The 25,457-nt window shown below is 38.7% G+C and overlaps 2 protein-coding genes across 2 annotated transcripts in view; both read right to left on the bottom strand.

Annotated features, from left to right (window-relative positions):
• msna (moesin a) overlaps positions 1 to 8,394 on the bottom strand; it is a 13,887-nt gene extending 5,493 nt beyond the window's left edge. The window contains exons 1-6 of the mRNA XM_026329394.2: positions 8,062 to 8,394; positions 1,588 to 1,671; positions 1,031 to 1,126; positions 624 to 898; positions 411 to 494; positions 1 to 113 (exon numbers count right to left, since the gene is read on the bottom strand). The exon at positions 1 to 113 is cut by the window's left edge and continues 34 nt beyond it. Coding sequence (XP_026185179.1) covers positions 1 to 113; positions 411 to 494; positions 624 to 898; positions 1,031 to 1,126; positions 1,588 to 1,671; positions 8,062 to 8,073 — 664 coding nt within the window. The 5' untranslated portion in view covers positions 8,074 to 8,394. The remainder of the gene's footprint in view (positions 114 to 410; positions 495 to 623; positions 899 to 1,030; positions 1,127 to 1,587; positions 1,672 to 8,061) is intronic.
• A 2,402-nt stretch (positions 8,395 to 10,796) lies between these two features.
• Positions 10,797 to 25,281, bottom strand: zc3h12b (zinc finger CCCH-type containing 12B). Its single transcript, XM_026327947.1, has 6 exons — positions 25,163 to 25,281; positions 20,039 to 20,827; positions 19,765 to 19,904; positions 19,272 to 19,506; positions 19,062 to 19,168; positions 10,797 to 18,950 (listed from the first exon to the last, which is right to left on the bottom strand). The coding sequence occupies exons 2-6, from the start codon at positions 20,662 to 20,664 to the stop codon at positions 17,524 to 17,526; spliced, it is 2,535 nt and encodes an 844-aa protein (XP_026183732.1). The 5' UTR covers positions 20,665 to 20,827; positions 25,163 to 25,281; the 3' UTR covers positions 10,797 to 17,523.
• Positions 25,282 to 25,457: the final 176 nt, after the last annotated feature.

Raw genomic sequence — 25,457 nt, 5'->3', positions numbered from 1 at the left:
CATCTACCCCCAACCACAGCTCTGTTCCTTTCTTATTCTTGATGTTGAAGTAGTTGACTCCGTACATCTCGAGATCTTGAGCAATCTTCAGATACTCCATCATGGATTCCTCTCTGTGGACAAATAAGTCATGTCGTAAACACTTAAGAGAGACTGATCAATGTGTAAATAAGCCTGAAATGTTGGAGTTTGAAGCAGTGCAGCAATATTCTTCCTAATATGGACATTTCAGTATGTATTTTGGGGTAAGAATGTAATAGATGCTTTTTAAAGAGCAATTACCAAAAGGGAGCAAAATATTTCTCTACTCCTGTGCCTGTGTGTGTCTGTGTGTGCCTGTGTGTGCCTGTGTGTGTGTGTGTGTCTGTGTGTGTGTGTGTGTGTGTGTGTGTGTCTGCACCAGTGGTTACCTCATCATGCTCTTGTGTTCTTCATGCCACACTTGAATCCTCTCCTCCCACTGGTCCTTGTTAAGTTTGTGCTGGTCCAGAACTCTGAGAACATGACACATTCGACCTTTAGAAATCATGCAGAGAAACACGTCTCCTCATACCCTGAGTGAAAATGACAACTATCTGACATGAACTGGCAGATTGAAATAGTGACAAAACCTCTGAGGTTACCTCTGAGGGAGCAGCGATTCACTGGACAGATAGCCTGGTGTGTGGACTTCCTTATTATAGTCACCATATTTGGCCTGCACTGCATAAGAGGCCAGGAGCACTGCTGTCTCTGGAGGGCAGTATATGTCATCATTTAAGATTCCCTCCTTGACCTGCAGGAAGAACAGACGCTGTGTGGCCTCCTGGATTAACTCCTCCGACACATCCTCAGGGAAGAACTTGGCACGGAACTTAAACAACAGAGGGCTTTCCTTCCTCACATCCTGGGCCGTTACCTAAAATGCAATGTGACACAGTTGAGGCATAGAGGTCACACTTCAGTAAACAGACTTGAGGTCCACAGTTCAGTCTTGACAAAGAAGGGTAAAAGAACATGTTGCTGTGAAGCAAAATATTGAAGACCTCACCTTCTTATTAAGCTTGAGCCAGGTAGAGAAACCCTTTGTGTCCTGGTATTGAAGTCCAAAGTACCAAACCTCCCGCAGTCCAATGGTCTTAACAACCTTAAAACATAAAAGCTCAAGTATTACTACTGGGCCTTCTTGCTAAAACACCTTCCCATCTTTAATAGATGTATACTAACAGTGAATTTCCTCCAGCGTCATATCTATCTATCTATTGACAGTACACTATATGTTTGTTGACCTCACACGTACAAAGTGATAAATATTTTTTAGACCTAAAAAAATTTACTTGAATATCCTCCTAACATTGCATGTGGCAAGATGTATATTTGTAAACAATGTGTGTTGTACTATATATGTATATTTTATAATAACTAGGTTTTGCTATATTTTGTAAATATAGCCATATTATATACCATATGTTTTTACAAAGATAACAGCGCTGCAACAATTTGTAATCAGCCAATAAATCAGCAAATTACCCATCACCTAACAGACAACACAGATCATCAGAGTAAAAAAAAAAGATTCTCTAAATGTAAATGATTAGTTTTTCATACCTGGTCAAACAGTTGCTTCCCTGTTGTATTGTGCTGAATGGCAAACTCCAGTTCAGCGTCCATTGTGGTGACTCTCACGCTAATCTGAAAAAGAGAGCAAGAGTAAGAATAAGTCACTTTTCCACATGATAGATAGATACATACATACATAAGATTTTATAAATCCCAAAAGGGAAATTTAAGTATATTGGGTAATATATAGGATAAAGAGAATATATTTCATATATACTGTGCTAAACTCAACCTCATTACTGGCAAAAGGAGAACTTTTTTATCACTGTTGACATGTGATTACTGCATCTTGGAACTCAAAGAAATTGATTTGCGTTTATTTTTTAAGTGGTCCCAAGGCATAGTCAACACTTACCACTCAAAAAACCTCAACATCTGTTTTAACTTTTTTATTTGACTAGTTCCCCCTAGAGGTCTATTCAAATAAAATTAAAAGCCTGGTGCCATTGTAATAATTCAAAGAACACTTTCATCAGATACAGTTCTACAAATGGTGGTTCATCAGCTTTGGGAAGGTTTTGAATAAAACTGGCTGTGCACAAGCAGCAAAGGTAACACTTGATACACACATAAAACACATTGTGTCTTCTGGAGAACTCGGTAACTCTACAGTCTAATCAGGCCAACTGTGAACAAACAGCCAACCAAAGTATCATCACATCATAAAAATGTGTATTTTAATAACTGTAAGATTTACGTGTTTCTCGGTTCCACATTGTACAACAATTGTGCCAATCCGACTCTGTCTCAGCCTATAACTTATCTACAGGAAGTAACCACATCCTTTGGTGGCTGGGCCTTGTGAGTGCTGCTGCTAAACACTGAGCTCTCATGAGAGTTGTCTACATCCTGTCATGTATCAAGCAACCTGTCAGTTTCCTTCTAAGCTATCAGCTGTAGCACGATTTAGCAAGACTGTGAAATAGTTTTGCTTCATTGCCAGGTAGCAGCTGCTTAGAGCTGTTTGTTCAGCCAGTGTTATTTAGGCGACTTGAAATTATTTGTGTATTGCAAAATTATATGTTAAAAGTTGAATAGATTTATTTGACCTTAAAGCCTTTCCTGCAAGAGGTTGCCCTGAGAATAAATTGATTCTTTGCTTAGTAAACTGACCGCATAGGCATTTCTCATTTCTCTGTCCTCCCAGAGATGACAAGAACTGCAGCCTGCATGTCTGCTGGGAAATAATTGTGCAGGCTGAGGCCCCCTCCTGCCCTGAACAACAATGGTATGCATTATTTTCCAGTTGCGTTCCTTCCCATTCATGTCAGCAGGACCCTATTTACTGCTCAGGACACTTAACTCCTCTGCCACTTCCTGCCATCAACAGCATTTAAGAGTGAAACCTACAACCCTAGACATTGAAACTATGAACTTCGATGAACATTTTTCCATATATGCAGATAAGAGTTCAGTCCGTGACCACCCTGCTGGGGTTTAAACGGTTTCATTTCCTGACTCAGAATGGCTAATCTTGCATGAAAAGGGAACTGCGCTCATAAATTTTCTGCCTGGTTAGGGTGTGTCTCTCATGGCCAGAATTCAAAAACACTTAGCACACTATTATTAGCATATCATCAAAAACACCACTCTCAGGCCCATGTGTCAATGTTTCCATGGCTTATCCTTGACTCTTTTTTTAATCACATCAAAGCTAAATTAGAAATTCTTTATTGTACCTCATCATACAATACATCATACCATTTCATACACTGCTCACTTGGGTCTCTCTGTTAATTAGCATGCTAACATTTGCTAATTAGCACTAAACACATAGCGCAGGCATTTATTCATAAGCAAAGGAGGCGAGTTAACATTTATAGCAGCCTAATTAAAACTCCTGTCAGTTTCCATAAAGGCTGTGATGCTGAAAAGGCTATGTGACTCAGGTGACCAGTTGAGAAAAGCTAAAACAGAATAAATACTGTGATTTGTGGGGAAGGTTGTAGAAGGTTATTAAGAAGCATATGGAGCAATAGAGAAAGTAACCCAAAAGTGAACTTGGAGACACCCTTGAGAGCAGGAGGAAGAGAAACTTCTGAAACGCAAGGTGTGATTTAAAGATGCAGCCCTAAACGAACCATGTGATCCAAGCCCTGTTTAGCAGGCGTTTTCTTCTGGGAGGTGCACTTTGTTCAAACATTTTACAAGTGGGAGCATTCCTTTTATTTAAAATAAAAATAAAAATAAAAATAAATCACCATATAAAGAAAATCTTTGAGAAGCAGATTCATAATAAAAATATTCACTGAAAACACAGGACACCCAGCATTAAGTCACCAGCTTTACATCTCGACACAGTCTGCTGTTCACAACTACCCTACTGATGTGCTATTAGCTGCTCCAGAGCTTATCTGAAAGACATACTTCAGATACCAACAACTCAAAATTATAATATACATGGGCAAGAAAGTAAGGCCCTGATTAAATTCACCCATGTGGAACAGTTATGTCAAAATATACATGTTGTATTATAATCTGGACTAACAAAGCAACTCTCAGCAGCACTCAGTTAACGGTTTAAGGCTTAACACTTACAATTAGGAGCAAGGTATGAGAAAATGTGACTGCGATGAGTTATCAAGTATTACCTGCTGACTTTGCAGTGAATCATCAGAAAAGTTACTGCTGCAAAAACAGTATCAGTTTCCAAGTAAAAGCGTTAAGTACTCTTAGTGCAATAGTGCGGTAAGTGTTTCTTCTTTGCTGTCAACTTAGGTGCAGATAAAACTCAACCAGCTGTCTGCCACTAAACCAATGGATGGTGTTGGTCAAGGGCTCAGTTTGTTAAAAGTTCTGGGCACAAATCTAAGCAGAAAGGTGTATTTACTTTGACTCAGCACCGCTACATACGTTCTAAGTGTGGCGCTCCCTCTGAGTAAGACTATACTTATGCTTTAGATGCGAATGTCTCAAAAAGCAAAGCAAAAGTTGCCCAGTAATGCAGATTGTTTTTAAAGCTGCCTTGTCTTGCCATTGCATTTTTAGGTTGTGTGTACTATTTGCTTTTAAGCCTTTGGTTGTGTGTAGATTGACCTTAACATTAGACTGAAGAAACTCTTGTAGCTGAATAGAATAATTTGGGTGACAGGAGGAGGGAGGACAGAGTAAAGGATGAGGTTTCTTTCTAAGCAGGGACACACTACACACATAAAGGAGAGGGGTCTTTTGGAAATGTTTCCCACAGTTTCCCAGTGTTTCTTGAATTTAATACGTCACTATAAGCAAAATGAAATGTCTTATTTGTTGGTTTTAGTAAAAACAGTCCTTGCAGTCATAAAGACCTTATCTACTTCCATCGCCTACACCCTCCTGACTCATATTAAATGCAGTTTATTGGGCCTATTAGTTGGTCCATTTGTCTAAGTCTTGATTTCCATATGTTTTTAGCATTCTCGTGTAAACAGGCCTAATAGTCCTGGTTTATTTATATGTTACAAGTCCATATCTCAGGACGTGAGTGGGGTGCTTATTTTGTCAAACCTATGGCATAGTAGCAGATCATGCTGTTCGGTGGGGAGTGACTTTGGATCAATAACAGATTTAGAGCAGAACACAAAGTTTATCACACAGACAGATAACGTCTACTGGTAAAAACCACCAAACCACCAGCTCTTGTCTTTGCAACGTACAGTAATACAGTGATATGTTGGCTAATGCTCATCAGATTGCTCATTATTCCTTTATTATGTAGACAGTATGAGGTTTGCTATATTGAATATTCTACCAGACTCTTTCATTATAATGAAGGCCAAATAATTCTAACATATTTATCATCCAGGTCTAGTGGTTATGATTATGATACAGATATTATGATAGCTATTGGTTATGGTCTATACAATTTATTTAAGCATAAAATGTTTAAGGCTGTTATTCTGATTTTAACAGCAGCCAAAGAAAGACACAAAAATCTGAATAAACATATAAGAAAAAATGAATAAAGAAATGACAACAAAGTACTTACTTTCAGGAGTTAGAGTTTCTCACAGCCCCAAACAGAAAAAAATAACTATATGTACAAACCCCAGACGTTCTGATCATAGTTTGTCCACCAACTCTAATTCAACACACTGGTAATCTGCTCTGCTATGTGCGTACACCCATTTAATCCCCTTCTTACATACCTCTCTCCATTTACTATTCTACCATTTACTTCTTCAAGGCTTGGTCTTCCTCAAAGGAAAACTGCATTTGTCATGATTTCTACACAAGGGGCTAAAATGGTAAGTTCTACTTAGACTCTGGATAATAATCATAGGCTGTTTCTCCATTTATGGCTGCAAAGGTGTTAAATGTTACTATGATTAACATAAACCAGTTGTGAAAAACAGGCTCAAATGGAAAAAAGGAGGACAATGTTATCCAAAATGTATGTTTGACAGATATCATCAATAAAACTAAACAAAAAGTTTTTTTGTGTTTAATGAGGTGCTTCATTAAGAAATCAGACAGTCAGACAAGTATACAAGGAATATACTGTATATCTGCCAGTATATAAAAATCTCACTTTAAACACTGCAAAACATAGTCTTTGCTGCACTGTTGTAATGCAATCTAAAGTGGAGTCTGCTATCTGAGGACCATGCTGGGGGAAAGTGGGGAGGAGAACAGCCAGACTGTGATGTGAAAGTCCATATAAGGCTGCAGGCGAGGAAATTACCAGAAAGGAACTGATGTAAGTGCAGAAACCTTGACTCACAATCTTGACTTGACTTCCTTGGGAAACTAAGGCACTGCCAAGTGGAGACCAGCAAAGAGAGAGTTTCTTAATGATTATTGGTTCTGTGAAACATCAGCGTTTTTATATTTCACTAAAACGCTGAATAAATAAACTGTGTTAGAAAATCTAGGGCACCAAGACGGAGAGTGGAAAAACAGGGTTTTTTTTTTTAAACTGAGAATCTTTTTCTTGCACTTCTGCTAGTCAGCTTGTTTGGGGATGTGACATCAAATCAGGAGCACAACTTCCACTGGGTGCAGAATAAGTTTTGGAGGACTTGCTCAATCAGTGCACCGAGCTTCCTTATTGCCTACTGCATTTCAAGCTTTAGAAAACAGACCACGGAGGGTTGAAATAACAGGCCGGCTTTTTTTTTTTTTTTTTTTTTTTTAAAAACTATGTCAGTTCTGAAAATCGTCTTCCATGATCTTGGGAAGCGATGCCTTCACCTTCCAGAGGAGTGTAGCGTCAAGTATCTCCACAATATACCTCCCTTTAATGAGCGAGAAGCCTGCTGTTGTCTGAAGTGGATCAGCCTTTCTGGTTGTCAATCATTGCCCCTGTTTGTTTTGATAAAATCTTGCTGCTTCCTCTTGGTCATATCTAGTCTGCCCACTACTAGTTCCCTGTTTTCAAACTTCTTATTATGAGCAGACTGGAATCTGAGCTGCTCTTTCCCTGCAGTATCCGATCGTGATTGCCAAAGAGCTGCTTTTGAGATCTTTGAGATCTTTTTTGCTTCTGCCTGTCTACTCTGAAGAACCTGGGTTGCCTGTGGCTGTGAAATGTGCTGTATTAATTCACTGGCTGTCCCTTCCCTTGCTGTGTGTACAGTACATAGATCACCTTCACCTCACCAGTCTTAAGTTGCCTTTTCATCTGCGGTTTAGTGGTGTTGCTCGGTGTGTACGTGGGCATCTCAGCTCAGAACAAACCGGGTAAGAAGGATGACAACACACAGATGTCGCATCTAATCATATTTCAAAAAAGCTGAGTCAATGCCCAAACTAGAGATGGGTAAGAAACCACTTTCACTTCTGTTTGCCTGTCGAAGCCTGAAACAGTGAGCTCTCACTGATGCTGTGTGTGTGTGTGTGTGTAGGGGGGAAAACAAAAGAAAAGTCTGTGTGCGGTCCCTCTTCTTTGTTCGCAGATCTACTGAGCCCTGGCTGCTCAGAGCCAGCTCCTGATCTCTAGTCTTACCAGTGGCGACAAGGGATAATGGTTCTTAGCGTCTCCCATTGTGCCAGCTCTCTGATTTAAATTTGCCTCCATTTGCTCCAGATTTGGGCAGCCCAGTTGGCCTGAATGACAGTTCACTCCCACCTCCCCCTCCTGGCCCTGGGTGGAGAGGAGGCCTGCTCTCTGGCTCCTGCTCCCTGGCTCCTGCAGGCCACACAGGACTTCCGTTGAAAACCGATTCTAAAAATGTGAGTTCAGGGTCGCCAGTTCTGGACACGGGCTCACAATAACCCACTGCAGCGTCCCGGGTCCAGAGGCCCGAATCAATGATCTGATTGATCTTAATGTGGAGCGCGCACACGCACTAACGCAACACGCACCCCAGGGCGAGTTTGAAAGACTTTGAGCAGCACATGTGGTGAAGGTTAGTTTAAGCTCCAGCATTTAGCTCCAGTATCAAGCAGAGAACCGATGAGACTTGACACAGATGACGGAGAAAGAGACAGACGGACATCAAGACTCGACTGTACATCAGGACATTAATGCAGTTTCAGTCTTACCGTTTTCGGCATCTTTCCTTTCTTTGACGTCCCGGCTCAGATTTTCTTAAAAAAAAAAAAAATATTAAAACAAAGTTATTAAATCAGACGAGCGGTTAACGGGACCAGCGGAAAACTTTTTCCCATCAGAAAAACGGCGCCAATCAAAAGGTTTTCTCGTGTCGACGACACCGACGTTACTTGAAGCTTGAGTGCGACGAGCCGCTTTACGGTAGATTCAGTGTTTGATTTTTTTTCTTTGTTTCGCCTGAAAGTGAAATGGACTGAGGCTTGATTTCCTGCTAACGGTACCTCAGACTAAAACCACACCCAGACCGATGACAGGACAGCAGCCAGCCAGACTGAGAAACAGACCGGAGACCAGCTGCAGACTCCGCCCGCAGCAGCCGCATCATCATGGCCGCTTCATGTGAGCACAGTCCGCCCTGCTCCAATGACTGCTCATCTTTTACTGCATGTTAGATATTTTATTATTTACATGTTAGAAACGGGGACTAGCACTATATCAAATCAGGCATCTCGAGAACCGGTTTTTAAACACTAAACCATCCGGATTTTAAAAATAAAAAGTTTTACTCATCTTGATCTTCACTCTTGTGTTGATGGGCTCATCTGATGTAAGTTAGCAGCTTTTGTCAGCAATGAAAGGAGGCACTTACTCTCACATAAGGACTAGAGGTTCTTCAAAAACAAACCAAAAGAAGTAAACTAAAATCTATTTATTTCTATATGTTTTAGCAATAACAAAAATATAAAATATGCTCTTGCTTTCCATAATAATTACCTGTACTTTCCTTTAAATATGATTTTGTTATATAAAAATGTTTGACAACAAAAGTTCAAACTACAGTTTCCAATGCTAATAAAACCTATATCCACTCAGTGTTTTTGTTCTTGATGATCAGTTCATTCAACTTTTAGGATTATCTAAATAAAAACAGCAAAATTATTATTATTTTTTTTTTACCCAGAAATGCAGATTATCTGAGGGACTTTTTAAAAAAAGAACTAAGTCTGGATTCTTTCTAAGAAGCTGTATACAGACTACAACAGCAGCAATGTAGAGACCAACTCTTACAATAGGAATGGGTTCAACAAGTATTCAGCCTGTATGACCAGTTAAAAAGCAGAAATAATAACAGCCTTTGGCAAACTCCCCCTGCATGTCATAAATGCAGGCTTTCTACAATACAAAAAATAAAAATAAGGAACAACATGTAATGTGGTGGAGACTAACTGTTACCACAGGCATCCCCAGTGGTGTTGTAACAATTATGGTTAAGTTCATCTAAGTTGACTGGGTCTGTTCAGTGTTTTTATAGGTCATTAATTTCCAGGTTTGGATGTACATAGAGTAGAAAAAGAGTGTGTAATGCTGTATCCAGACATGCACAATGTACATGTAGGAATGAATGACCATCTTCAAGTTTTATGTTCTAAATGTGACTGACTCGAGGAAGAGAAGAAAAAAAAAAACACGCGCACACACACACACACTATGTGAACTAGTCCCTGGAGACATGCTGGTTCTTCAGTTCTCCTAGAGATAGCACAACACAGAGACATCACTGTGCTTGTATGTTGACTCATCCCTACACTCCCAGGGCATGATGACCTCCCTCAGTCTCAACTCAATGAATGAGCAATGCACTGCTGCCAAATTAAATCAGAAGTAGTTATCCGCATGTTTTGTGGAGGGTTACACTATGTCTCTGTGACATTTAAAAGAACTGTTAAAGACGTAGTTCAGTTACAGTACACAGATATGACTTTCCCTCCTTATCTAAACTTACTGGCCTGAGCTTTGTATCTCTCTAAGGACTTTAATGTGTTAAGATTTCAGGTGGTGTTAACAGACAAGATACTGTTCTCACTTTACGATACTGTACATTACATTAAGTATCTCTTTGGCAGCACTGATAGCACTTGTAAACACGTATAACTTAAGACATATTGCCGTATGTCTTACTATTATTTAAAGGAAGGAGCCTAAATTCTTAAAAGTTGAATAGGTACAACATATCTCAGCACCAGCAGCCTCTTTTTCACCGATGATGTGAAAACAGCTAGTTGACATTTGTGTCTTCGAAATTAGGGACTCATGTAAATCTAGTCTCTTTAAATGAGTGTCTTAGTTTCGCTTGACCTGAGCTATTACACCATTTAACCAGCAGATAGGGTGCATGAGCCGTGCAGCCTGTTGCACACCAGCTGCTCTACGTACAGATGAAGAATCAGAGCAGCAACATGGCCTGGCATGTGTGTTACTAGTGAAGAACTACTACTTTTATAAGTTCATTTAGAAAATGGTAGATGAAAACATTTGGCCTATAAATCCACAAAAAAAAACTTCCAGAGGGGGAAAAAGGCCATAGACCTACTTTCCTATTTTGCATACATTTGGAGGGCATGGTTATTTTTATATAATAGAAATCTAAACTGGATTAATTAACTAACTTTTTACAGTTAAATTATCTGAGATACGGTATCTAATAATTATTATGGAGTTAGTTCAGAAATGACCTGAAAGACAGCAAATGTTACACACCGCTAGAGTAGTGAAATTCAACAACCATCCTCTTACCTTCCTTCACACACAGAGGTCAGTTTTGTGTGCTATTTTGTTTGCATAAATGATTGAGGTTGCCACACAAAACTTACAACACAATTGTGTTTCAGTAATTCTTTCTGGTCTTTTTCCTCCTGCTCATTAAAAAAAAAAAAATCAAACACAGTTTGAGCAGATTTTTGCTTTATTTACGGAGAGAAACACGTTGTCATTAAGACTTACATTTTGTTTGAGCCCACAGACCCAAATAGTGTATTTTTGTATATTTTGGTCTATAAAAGCAATGCTTTCCAGTCAGTGTGGATTACAATACTGCAGATCACGACACAAAAAAAACTTTTTATTTCCCTTTTTACATTGCGGACACAATGGTCTACTCAAGCAGGAGACCTACACTACGTCAGAAAGGTGACCACTGCATTTCTCAACATTAGAAAAAAAGCAATATGTGATTTAAAATGTCTGTGTGTTTTAACCTGAGTATTGCACTACTGCCTCTTGCTGCAACATTTTGTACACCAACAATTCAATTTTGAAAATATATCGAAGCACAGACTGCAAGAAATCAAGGGTTTAACAACTTGACCTTCATTTTACCATACCTTTGTGTATGTGTGTTTGAACCAATTACCAATAATGTGTACACATCAAAAATCCCTTTGGTCTTGATCTTAGCCATTAACAAATGGTTCTGAATGTTACTATTATATTGACATTATCAGTACTAACATTTTGAAAACAAAGCTAGTGTTATGCAAACTGGCCTTGGATAGAAAAATGTTTGAATTACAATTAGTGAATATTTCAGTAGTAAAAGAAATTACAATTCAACACACTGCTTCTGTCAACATACAGGGTTTGTCATTAAATCAACTTCCATGCACTGCAATAAATTCCAGTTTTAAAACAGACCTGTTTTTTGAAAGAGCATTAAACATCAAGCACAAATCTGATTAAAATTGATGTGGAATTCACGATTCATATTAGAGAAACTGGGATATACTTCTTGTAAATCGTGTCAGGGGTGGTAGCATCTTCTGGTATCCAGAGATCAGACTGTAATTTCTGTATTATGTTTTTTGTCAAACCATTTTAAACTGCCAATGTAGAAACAGATTTGTGTTTGGTGTTGAGCTGCCCTTACTTTACAGAAAAAAATCCTTTGTCCTCTGAAATATAAGATTCATTACATGACAACCCAAGCATTGAATTGTATAAAACTATATTTGACAAAGTCACCCAAGATTAACTTTGGCATGTTTTATTAGGCAAAATATATTCAAAAATATTGAAATTCCCATTAAAGTAGCATAAAGCAGACAAGAGATGCACTTAACCAAGGTGCACAGATTACAACACAGAAGTATTTGAACAACTTAAGTAAATGGTACTGTTACATTTACAGATCGCTTTCTATATATACTCTCTCACACACACACACACACACACACACACACGCACACACACATACACACGACTATGTACAAAGAGGACATGATGCTTACTGCTATACACAGGGTATCTGTGCACTTTTAGGTAGCACGTAAATGTCCCTGTAAATGAACTACTGTACCCAGTAAGAATTAGTACATACCAATGGGCTACTCTCAGTGACACACAGTGTCACAAACATTATGGCATTGATTTTTTTCCCCTTTATTTAAATAAATATTTTCATATTATACATTTCATATTTTGTTACATTCAAGGTATAGATACAATTTGTATCAACAAGCAGAAGTCAATTCTAGACATTTGTGGCTTAGTTGCTTGCGGCACTTACAAAGGGTGGGGACTGTGACTCACCATCTTGGCCTTTAGTCTAGCCTTTTGGCAAATCAGTAAAATACTGGATTCATACATGGGAGTCTTTTGCTTTCATTAGTTTTGCTTTTGGTTTGGAAGTTGTCTATTGCCCAGTGGAAACAGAGTGTCTTTCTGGAGGTAGTTTCAGGGAACTGGGACAGGCTTTACCCATCACTGCTACCGTATTTCAACATTGTCTCACGACAATGAAGTGCAAGCAATGTGAAATTGTCCCTTAAGACTGTTGACAAAATTAACAAGCTAAAGTTAAATCATCTTTATGGAACCACAAACTAATTGGGTTTTAAGATCAATATAACTAAATTCATTTATTGCACTGTAAATTAGTGCCCCAGAATCCTCTGTATACCCAGGGTCAGTATCATGTGAACATCACTTGATTTTACCCTTGATTCACTTTTTGATGGCAAAATTTACATTTCTAGAATAATTTCTAAAACGACTTAAATTACGGTTACTCTTTAACACACCAAAGTACATGTACTCTGACTTCATCAGGGCAATCGACTATTCCTGTATTCAGGTTAAGGGAGGCCCTTACTATCACCAATATTAAAGTCACAATAGTAGTGATCTTAATTTGGTGTCCCAGTCATCATCAAAGCTAATGTTTTAGGTTCAATTATATCAGGGAAAAATAATAGCACGCAAACGTTTAGCCAAATGTCAGAAACAACCTTGACAGCAGCCTTGCAATCTGACTGTTTCATATGAAGAAACATTTAGGCAGTTTATTTCACCTTCTCATGAACAGACAGCTGGCCTAAAGTGGCCTTGTCTTTTTTCATGAAAAAACAATGTCAGCAAAGCCCAAATTCATTTGGGCAAAACACATTCAAATGTTTTTTTTCTCTTAATGTCTTTATGTGTTTATACCACGGTTGTACCTAAACATTATAAAGAAATATATATTTTTGAAGCACCACCAACAAGACAAAGTCCGGCTCACATAATTAGCCCTGTTAAAGAGTAATACCACTCAGTTTAAAAAATCTTATTGATTTTTCTTCATAATCATGAGGATTTTCCTAAATCAAAGGACAATTTTTCAGGTTTGTGATGTCATCAAAACACAATCATTTAGTACAAATGGTAGCCCAACTTTCTTGACTTTGTGTTTGAGCTCAATATTACTATTTTTATTAATATCATAAAATACCCCAACAATAAACTATGCCCATATCTATTCTGTTATCTGACTCACAATGGAGTCTTTAAAAAAAAATTGATATTCATTATGCTTTCCAGAAAATCTATAATACTCATTTTGAATAGGAGTACCAGTACAGTACCATACCTGAATCCTGATATTAAGTGGCATTTCCCTTTAAATCCACTCAAAGAATGATCTTGCTATTAGGCTTGTTTTTACATGCTACAACCTTCCCACAGTTGTGGTTTTATTGTTACAGGTGGCACTATGTCCTGAGGGTGGGAGTACAGAAAAGGCAATACATCATTAAAAAAATCAAGAAGTTATCCTACTGGGAGCATGAACACGTTTAACAAAACCAATGTACTGTGCCCGATTAGCTAATAATTTTTTATAGGGTTGACTTGATCACCTGTGGGTCATACCAAATTCGATGACTAATATCCTGAAGCCTCATTCAAGATTGCTGGTTAAAAAACTGCCAAGCAATCTTTGGTAGCCATTTTATAACACTAATTTTTGTTTTTGGCTGAATGGGAATTTTGCACCCTTATGGACACCAACAATACTTAATGTGACTAAAGCTGCATCATGTAAAACCACCCTATTAGCCCACTTTTCTAGATCTCAAGGTGCATAACAAGTATATACACAAAAGTACAAAGTTTTGCAATGCCATCTCCACATTTCAACTGTACATAATTTACTTTAGGTACTACATGTTACATGTAGGATTTCTACAAAATATATCACTACTAAGTCAGAGTAGACTCCTGCCAGTAACCACTGGATTTTGGCAGAAATAGAGACACAATTAGAAAACTGAAAGCATCCTGAGAGCAAAGTGCTGCAAGGCACAGCCGAACTCTTCAATGATACGTAGAGACTGGCTGCATGTATGCATACTGTACATCTGTATTTGAGCAATTCAGCCACCCAAAAAAAAGCCATACAGTAAATTTCATCTTCAACATGCTTTCTAGCATTCGCTTCGTTTTTTTTATACAATTACTAAAACATCATACTCCAGAACATAGCACAAAACAAGTGAGATATTTCATTTACTCCCAGCCCAACTGTCAAAGCCAGATTCATTTTTTTATCTGATAAATGTAATCAGGCAAATATTCAGTCTGTTGCAGAATTTCCTGTGCAAACCTTTAAACTGTGATGGTAAACAGTTTGTCCCATCTACTACAGGGCAGCCTAGTGAAATAAATTCTCAACATTTCCCCACATTTACATGCAGATAAGAAACCAGGTTACAGAAATCAGTTTTTTCTATCTAAGAGTTGAAATTGGACAACTTATTTAGATTGACTGCAATAGTCTGATTTTGTGAAACCTCAGTGTACATGCAGTTTTATCAGAAATCTGATATCTCCTCCACAGTTTGAATTTATTCAATTTAAAGTGTGTCCAATACATTACAAAAGAAGCCTGTTAAGTAACTGGCTCTTGCCAGGTTCACAGTTTTTTGATTGAAGCATTTGGACAGTATATAGATGGGCTCTATCATAAGATAGGGATTTTAGCTGTGTACCTGTGAAAGGTTGTTCACCAGACTGGACTTTTAATTTAATATTATAGATTCACTGATGCACGGATAGTAATACTTCCTTTCATTACTGTAGTCATGATACCTTCCATGTATTAGGGTCTGTCACTTGTTAGCTCAAGTAGGAAAAACACAACCCATTAGAAAGTGTATAAATTGCCAAATGTTATCTGAAACCTATAACCAAGTTTGTCCTAATACCTTAAACTCATCAAAGGAGAGTAGGTGATATAAGACTACTTAAGTGCATGTAAAAGTAGTCACCAAAACTGACCTGCTCCTCAAAACAAAATATTCCACTTATAACTTGAATGAGTCCTTTAGCGCTACCGTTTAAGAACAAATATATTTTGAAAAAGCACGACAAATTTGACAAATATATGAATAGGGAAATCCTAGCTGTAGCTTCCAGTGAAATTAAAAAAGGTAACAATACATTGCCCCTTAGAATATTATATTATCCAAACACAGATGTTAGTTTATACTATAATCCAATCAATCCTGTGAACCAAAATGTAACGTTATGCAGAATACTGAACTATACAAATCTTATCTTTTTTTGGCATTATGTAGCAGCTTATAAATGACTTTGAAATGATGGCTTTAGTGTGATTATATATACATAAATATGTGCACATGTATACAAGTCAAATCTTTTTTTGGCTTGCTTTGTGCACTGTCAAATTCTACCAAAATAGTAGCTTTGTTAAGTGAGGCTGAGAAAATATATTTCTTTAGATACTGAGATAGTGCTTTACACTCGAAAGTATAGGAGGCTTCAATGACTGAGACTTTCATTGAAACCAGTCAGACAATGACTAAAGCATGAGGTCATTCAGATATAAGGCCATTAAATGTCATAGTTCATGCTGTGAGGTATGTACCTACCTCCCTCTTACTTCTATCTTCAAAATAAATGCACAGAAAAGTCACAAGAATTATTTACAGCAGAGGCGGATCTAAACAAGGTTATTTATAGTTCCCCTGCATCAGAAACTCTTCAGATGCCTTTCATAACACATTCACACGGCCTGAACAAGATCTTCAAAAACTACATGACGTAATAATGCTGACATACCCTTATACCAAATTTAATAAGGAATATGTGAGACAATTGCTGAGTTATTACTTTCTATCCTGACTGCATTGCCATATAGCTAACTATTTACTGATCCACTTAATCCCCACACTGAGTCGCTTAAGAACAAGGTTTCATACTACACTACATTAGTGGCTACTAATGGCTACATTAGTTAGGATTAGGGTCCAAGTTAGGTTTAAATTATGGTGGTTAACCAGTTGGCCATCATAATTATGGAACAACAAAATAATGGGAAATAAACACGTGACTGTGAATAAACTGTATAAATATGTAAATGAGTAAACAATTGATGGAGTAATTTAAACTCAGTTCATTATAAAATGTCAAATTGAGTTACATGAGAGTTATCAGTGCCATCTCACCTGTCACCCAAATTCTAGCTTGTAAGCTCAAAAACTGCAACAAAATGTCACCACTTCCATCCTGTCAGCTAAGAGGAACAACAGTGCAATAAAGTTATCAATTGAAGACTGCTGTTAAAGTAATACAAAATACAGACACATATTATATTAAACCTCTAGTTCTGAAGGGGTGGATTTGCAGGACTATTAATGCTACCTAGCTAACTAGCTAGGACATCTTTCCAAAAAAAAAAACAAAGGGCATATTGAAAAAAATGTCTACCATAAAATAAAAATAAAATCCTGTAAAACTGATAAGCATGAAATAACATTTTATAAAAAAAAATGTTGAAATTACATTATTTCACAAATTGTTTCATTTACATATTTTACAATTTATTCATGTGATTATTTATTTCATGACTACCCTTTTATTCAATACTGAACAGTTTGGCTCCCCAGACATAAGTTTCTAATAATGTGTACTCAATAAAAAAAAATCCATTGATCTCAGGGACATACAACAGTGTTGTCAATTGTTGCAGACTATATTTTTAAAGAACAGGTTAGTTGATCATGGATATGGTGCCAAGCTGTAATGCAGCTCCTGATCAGGTTGTATGAATGTGTTATGGCCCATATTTTAATAAGATCCTACATTATATCAACTGCATCCCAATTCATTTTAAAACACTGGTTTCATAGGTTAAGCATCTTACAATTTGATTTCAACAACAAACCACTATGCTGACTACTTCCATCAACTCAGTTATGGAAAATCTGACTGCCAGATTTCCCACCAGAAATGTTTAAAAAATCCTGAGGGCAGATGTTGCACATACAGCAACACTGAACAAGTGCCTATCCTTTTAATCAAAATCTGTATCTTAGATGTTTCATACGATTAACTACTCAGTGGCATGACCTCAGTTTTGTAACAATGACAGCGGCAAGTTGTTGTGGATCTGTCAAATGAGGGTTCTTCTCCATTACTGAGTGGACAATGTAAGCAGGAAAGATGTTACACAAGTTCCGATATGTTTGATACTGGTGGTCTGGGATGACATACCGCTCTTGGTGTTCAGCTGCAGATGGCGTCTCCCATGGTGAGTTCCAGATTTGTTCCATTTTGTCAGGCATGCTGCGGACCATCACCCGCTCACAACACGGCATTAGGCTGTTACTCAGTGGATATGAATGATATCCATAGGACTCATTACCACACGGCAGGGGGTCCCAGCTTGCATGCTGCTCCCGGCACAGTGGAGGTCGCCTCTGTCTCATTGGGTTGCTATCATACAACCTTGAATCTGATATGCTGTCCATACGGGTCATACCAAGAGACCGTGTGGGCTGTGAGGACAAAGGTGGGAGGACATTCTGAGTTAGTGGATAGTCTCCAGGACAGCTGGATCTGGCTCCCACTGCAGCATGCTGGATATGTGGTGCCAGATGAGATCCAGACTGCTTACGGGGGACTTGTTTGGGCTCCTCTGGTCCATAACTCTGTACTCTGGTCAGTGCTTCATGGCGAAACCCATGGGAGAACGTTTGCATCCTACCCTGTGCAGGAGACTGCTGCTGCCCCTTCATACTCTCCTCTAAGCTACTGTCCACAGAGCTCGGGTACAGGTCCCCATAAGACGAGAAGGAGTCACTGTTAGAATGGCTGAGGCAGGATTCAGGGCAGTGGCTGGAATTTCTCTGATACACACCATGCTCGTGCTCCATGCTACAGAAACTGTCAACGTTATGCATGCTGCTCATGCTCATGTTTGAAAAATCACTGTGCAGTGAATAATATCCATGGTCGCTAACTGAGTCATACTTTGGGAACTGTTCACTGTATGTAACAGAGGCGCCATGACTATTAGTAACTAAAATAGGAGGGTACTGTACACTAGACATGTGCTCCAGAGAACTGTGGGCAAACTGCAAAGAACCTGGCACTGGGCTGCTGGCTGATCGTGTATTCAAGGCCCCAGCTGCATGGCTCTTGGCAGGTTGCATGGTGGGCACACTGAGAGCAGACACAAGGGAAGGCACTGAATTTGTCTCAGACTTCCTAATAACAGACAGTGCCTCTGGAGGTTCACAGGCCACAGAACGAATACTGGGGTCAGATTGACGTTTGGGTGCCACACGTTTAGCCTCAGAGTTACTGTCCCCCTTTGTAGTCGCTGGACCAGTACCACATTTAACTAAAGCCCCTTCACTCATTGTCTTCACCGCAGACAATTTGGCAAAGGCCCGGAGTTCATCAGCCACTGACCGTTGTGGCTGGTTAACACGCTCTGGATGATAGTACTTGCACTTATGTCCATATGTGCACTTTTTCCCTTGTGTAGAAAAAAAGTAGATCAAGTAAAGAACATTAAATGATTAAATAATATAGATAAAAATGCAACATTATTCAGATATTGTCTTGAAAAGTTATTTAACAAACTTACCATAGGGGCAGGGTTGTTTTTTGTGCTCTGGAACAACAGGACGCTTACGGAGGAAGTTTTCTAAGCTGGGGCCATGTCTTCCCAATGGATCATCAGGTGGCATAAACCTATTCAAAATTGTCAATCAAAATTTTAAAAACTAATTCTTAACCACAGACCATATACACTATGGCTGTATGTAACTGGGCATAAGAACACATCGTTTCTTACTTGTCATTGACAAATGAGTACATTAGGAGACGCTCTTCTATGAACTTCTTCCATTCTGGCTTCTCATTTTGCAAGTCCCTGTAGTTGTCATTTGACACAATAATTCCATCAGAATCATAAGCCAGCTTCACTATGAAGCGATCATCATAGCACACCACCCTCCTGCCTTGAACTCGCCGAGATGGGGTGAAAACCAAGATTTTCTCTTTTTCTAGCCTGCGTAATATTTCTTGATCTGAAAGAGAAGTTTTAATGTTGAGTTATTAAGGATTATTAATTAATTATTAATGATTATTAATAACTCCAACAAAATAATTAACTCCATCAAAATAAATAATCAAAACCTATATCATAATGTATTTTTTGGATAGCACTGGTATGCATTTTGGTATGTTATGGTGTTTTATTATTCAATATGTGTGGGGAACCAGACCATCAAATACAAACAGCCAACTACTAAGTATAGCATTTGCATTAAAAACAACTTTACTACCTGTGATGGGGGCGTCAGGCCTTGACTGTTCCTTTCGCCAGGCTGGGACAAACACAGTGATGTCCTTGTGTCCTTTCTCTCGAAACCATTCAACAGCAAGCTGGATACCACGACAAGAGAATACCTCTTTGTTTCCATGGCTAGAAAAGAAAATAAGGTAAAGGGTCTACTTACACCTCAAGAAAAAGACATCCACTAGAGGAAAACATTTCAGTGTAAGTGTGTACGATGCATAGACCAGTTAGAAATGAGTGTATGTTTGTTAGTGTCTTACCTCATTGCCACATTTGAGCCATCAATGACTATGGGTCTGAGGTTATCATAGGTATCCACAGATTCATCTTCCACTGACACTTCTGGACTAACAGTCTCTTTAACGCAGGCAGACCGTGATATTAATGTTGCTGTACTGCTGCTAGGTTGAATGTCAGGCTCAGCTTTGTTTCCAAGCCTTACTAACTCAGCAAGAACGTCGTTAATTAAAGCAGCAGCCCCCAACTTGCTGAGTACAGTCTCTACCTGTTCTCCTGAATAGCCCAACTTCAACGCAAACTCCATCTTAGTCTGGTACTCCTTGTCACTGGCAGGCTTACTCCCTGGTCCTGCACTGGTCTCATCTTCACGAAAATCTTGCACAGTGCTATTCTGGGAAAAACTGGGCCGGTCAAGGCATGGAGAGCGACAGAGCTGCCGATGGGGTTTTGTTACAGCCAAAGGCTCTCGCTTCTTACAGCTGCTGTTGTTCACCTGAACCCTCTGATGTTGCTGCTCTTCTGACACACTTTCTGAACTGCTTCCTTCCTCATCAGTGGCATGCTGGGCCTCGCTTGAGTCAATGTCCTCCTCCCTGCATGGGCGTTTTTCCATTTTGAGCTTCTCCACCATGAACCATGTTGTCATCACGTTCGTCTTGACACCTCAAATTTCCACTCCATGGTTCCTCACCTCCACCACAACAAAAACACCATATTCAGTGCTGAACTTTAGCACTACAGGCTGTTTGAATAGGGTCAAAGTAACACGGTCTCCTCTGTTTCAGCAGGCACAATCACAGCACATAATCCTAAAAGAGAGTAAAAACACAATGAGAAGTATTAGTAATAAGTGTTAAGTTTTCATTTAGCTTCAAAATGATTTTGAAGTGTTCCCATGCATTTATTTTATTGACGCATCCAAGGTTTTTTGCATTATTGTATTTGTTACATTCAGCTCTGCATGGAAAAGCAGTTGAAAGTGCAGCAAGCTAGCAGAGCCTACTAGAATGATACATTCCTGTGCAACTGTTCATTAGCTTGTGAATTCAGCCATCCTAAGAGTCAGCCTAAGATTCTTCAGCTCAGTCACTTTGCCACCCTTCACCGCCACCTGTGGGAAACACTGCTATTTGGTGCAAAATTATGCAGACAAATGGAATATATTACTCACCTCCCCAACAAACACAGTGCCAAAAAAAACCCCAGCGGTGCAGGAAAATAGATGGTCTAAATATACACATAGTTTCTCACTTTCTGATTATATTTTGGGTTTTGTGGCTATTTTAATTAGCATGCATTTGGTTGGTTAATATATTCTTCAATGTCTGTCAAGACACTTTGCTTTTTGTCTGTCGGTGATTTGTATGAATGACATATTTGCAACAAGCTATGTGCTTAAACCTGCAAGCTGTTAACTGTACAGCAGTACTGCATTTGTTTCCTTGTTTCTATAAGTGTTGCTGGCACACAATGAGAAAGCTGCCAACAAGCCAGCTAAAGGAAATGTAAATATTTAGTAAAGTCATATCATCTGACTCAGATGATAATAACAACAGTTCTGATTTTGATAAAAATCACGTCAATTTCCTCAACTTCACTAACATCATAAAGCTAGTCTTAGCTATTAGACCCTTACATGTCACAGAGGAATGGAGCATACCTTCTTGTATTGTGCAAGCTACATTTACAACTGGCTGTTGTATTTATTCATAGTAAAACACAACAGTAAGGTCAGTGATCTCCAGCTACTATGCAGAAAGAGAAACGGGTGGAGATGCAACACCCGCACCCAACTTTCCTGTCTCTCTGGCTAATTGCTTGTAAGATGAAGCCCCATTTCCTGCAAAAAACGTGTTAATGTACTGTGCTGCAGAACAACCCTCGTCTCTATGTGCACAAAAGCCTACAGGTCTCACAAGCAACACTCAAGCCAGACAAACATGGGGTGAGTGCATGAATTAACCTGAGACAAAGTGTGGGCTGAACAGTGTATCGCTGCGCCTCCAGCCCACTGACAGACAATCTCAATTGAACAGAATTCCTTAGGGAACAAAGCTGTTTCATGGTAAGGCAGAACAAGACTTAAGATGGAGGGGGGGGGGCTGCAGTATATAACTGTGCAACTCTCCAAGTATACAGTTATTAAACATGTATATTAGTAATCTAAATAATAAGTGCATTAATGAACAGAAACACTAGACTACACTTTCCCCAGTCTTGCAGAGTGTAGAATACAGCCAGCTTCGAGCTTCAAGAGGCGCAGCCAATGATGTGCGTTGCCTAGCAACACAGCCTTGTCATCAGCTAACTCCTTTTTACCAGTCACGACTAACACAAACACAGCTCATCATCTCTCTTTGGGCAGCCAGTACATGCAGAACATTTGCAGCTACATTACAACTCTTGAGGCAGCATATTTTGTAATAAAAAAATAACAATATTTAGACATATGTCAGTGATGACCATTGAAAAAAACAAAACAATCTAAATTACTTTATGTGTGTCCTAAACACATGCTGACCAATGTATTTGTCTGAAATTTCCACTTTATGTGTTGATTAATTAACAGAAATACCAAATACTATGTTAATGGTAACACAGAACAGGCAGTGACACTTATGGCTGAAAGGCCTATGGCTCTAAAAGTATGTCTTTTTTAAGCATTTTATTTTGGCTAACAGCATCAATGACAGGCACTAGTTTGACAGGGATTGAGAACAAACTGGTGTTTGAGCAATTGAAACAAATACCTCAAAACAGGTATAAGGTGTTTAGACCCTGTTGTGTAACCTCCACAATTAGCGACATGATTCAAGATTCATACTGCCATATCAACAAGGTTGATTGGAATTTGTTTCAGTGAGCTTCACACAAAGAATAAAAACACTCACTGCCATACATTACAATAGAAATTTAATTGAACAATGCACTTCTCCTACCTAAAAACATGCAACAAACAGATACAGAGTGTGAGCCACACCATGTTGCCATGGACCGGCACCATAATGAAGACAGTACAAAAGCTCACCAAGCCCACTGCATTCAAAACATCTTATGACCACATCAAACATGGTTAAGGAAGCAGAGTTCTTCTAGTCCTTTCCCTTCCACCTCCAGATTCACAGGCTTAGACTCAGCAAGGCCTCCAGACTATCTCTGCACATGCACAGGCTCGTGTAGTTCTGTTTCATAGCAACAAGTGAAGCAGGTCCCTGCAGCTATCTTTTACATTGCTGACCCTACATAGTATCCAGTAGGGAGCAGGGATAAACTGCACTATAGTCATTTATTGCCTTGTTTTTTTGAATGTTGAAATGAAGACGGACCATTTTATTGTTACTGATAGGTCAATACAATAATGATCCAACAGTTAGCCAGAAAGGCATATAATTGTTATTGCAGGACCCCTAACATTTTATGAAGGAAATGTCAATACCATGGTAAAAGGTTGATCATTTACCTCTTCCTTTTTGCTGTTTTGCTATCCGAATAAAATAAGAAACAGTATGAGCACAAAGGAGTTCGAGTAGTCTGTATAAGGACAATTCTGACATACACTTCTAGCATACTTAGCCATCATTTTTTTTGACACAAGCATGAAGATTATTTGGACCGAGACATAATTTATCTTCTGATAAACAAGAAACAGGCACAAATAACTGCCATAAAGGACAATGAACCAAAAAAAAAAAAAAAAGTTTCCTTACTCACATTGATCAGATGATAGCATAAAGCTCTCATCTCACATTATACAAATTGGAGCAATAACATCTTCACTGCTACAGTGAAAAGATTTAATATGGTATGTTTTGGCAGGATTGATTCACTGCTCATCTTACACATAAAAACACACTATTATCATAATGATTCATATGACCACATTGCATGATTGGCTCCAGTCTGTCCATCCAGAAATGCTAAATGCATCAGTAAAAGCTATGTTTTTAATCATATGGTCTAACATGATTTATGTTGTAAGAGATATTCTCAAACTTTGGAGTACTGGATAAGTACACATGCATGATTACTCTTCACATCTCAATGCGCCCTTGAATTTGGACAAATAACATGAATATAATCCCGGACTACAGTTTACCTCATGCTATGCTCCCTTCCCCATCTTTCCCACGTTTAAATTGTATTCTGTGTTATTAATGCCTCATTAACTTCTAACCAACTTTTCTGTTGTTATGAGCTTCTACATAATCAGTTTTTCATCTCATTGATTTGGGGATCGCTCGAATTAATAATAAGATTAGGACTATTTTATAGTAAAAAGTATAGAAATCATCTCATTAGCAGGGCTTTTAAACAAGTGCATTCTCATATTCAGACAGTTTTGCCTATATTTTACAGCAACATGCTAATGTAAACACAGTACTGATCCCCATGACAGTGACATTAAACCTCCTCAACTATCAGGTTACCTTAGCTGGGTTATATTATTGCGTTAATCTGTTAACACAAAAAACTGAAGTGCTTGATACCATTAGCAGCAGCATCATTAGGTCATAGGGATGAAATGGAGGAAGGTTAAAAAATGTGACCGTACATGAGACCTCAGACTTACTATGCTGTTTGTAATAGCGTTATAACATTAACACCAGCCTCTGCACACGACGTCACCTCTGTCATTTGATTAGAGGGAAAGCTAAATGGTTTGACACCCTTAGGCCGAGATTTACGGTTAGCGTACGCTAGCAAGCTAATCTAACATTAGCTACTTAGCTAAGAGGAGAGTCAACATTTTAGCCATCAAACTAACCGGCCTGTTTCAGTTTGTCTTGTTCAGTGGTACAGAGAGCGATTAGGTGACTGTTACAGCTGGATAACGCTAACAGCTCATCGTGTCATGCAACCTTAGTCTATATTTAGCTAGTTAACGGTAACGTTAGCACAGCTAGGTTGTTAGCTAACGTTAATAACAGCGAACTCCATGGGCTGCTAATGTCAGTTAGCTTTAGCTTGTTAGCTACTGAGCGTGTGCTAGCCTTTTTTGCCGGAATACTACAGTAACTTGAGATAAAGTTGATGATCATTTAATATTTGACACGGAGGTGAAAACCCAACAGCACGACGTGATTCTCTAAATAATCTCCACGTAAATCACTGCCATCGTTCATTTCAAACAGTGCTGATCTCACCTTGTTGCTGTCATCCTCCTTGCCTGTAACAGTTATGTTTTGCTGCCATTGGCGCTGTCGCAGTTTAGTCGGGGTTGCCAGATAAGGCGACGGAAACAAGTAACCTAAGCTGTGAAAAGACACCAGGGTCAAAACATCATTACAAACTTGATTTGTAGTCCACTGCTACCTTTTCAGACTTGCGTTCATCAACCCTGGGCTTTTATGATGCTTTCTGTGTGGCTTGTAACACTGTGCCATTATCAGTATCATCAATATCTGTTTATATATTATCAATATATTATAATAATTGCAA

Source organism: Mastacembelus armatus, chromosome 14 (assembly GCF_900324485.2).
Source record: "Mastacembelus armatus chromosome 14, fMasArm1.2, whole genome shotgun sequence".
Lineage (NCBI taxonomy): Eukaryota > Metazoa > Chordata > Actinopteri > Synbranchiformes > Mastacembelidae > Mastacembelus > Mastacembelus armatus.
This window is presented reverse-complemented; position numbering and strand designations above follow the sequence as displayed.

Excerpts from the sequence above, each read along its gene's own strand:
- zc3h12b (XM_026327947.1), bottom strand. The coding sequence starts at position 20,664 with ATGACAACATGGTTCATGGTGGAGAAGCTCAAAATGGAAAAACGCCCA. Across the intron at positions 19,905-20,038 it reads GGCTCAAATGTGGCAATGAG|CCATGGAAACAAAGAGGTAT; the intron begins GTAAGACACTAA and ends TTTCTTTTCTAG. Across the intron at positions 19,169-19,271 it reads TACTCATTTGTCAATGACAA|GTTTATGCCACCTGATGATC; the intron begins GTAAGAAACGAT and ends AATTTTGAATAG.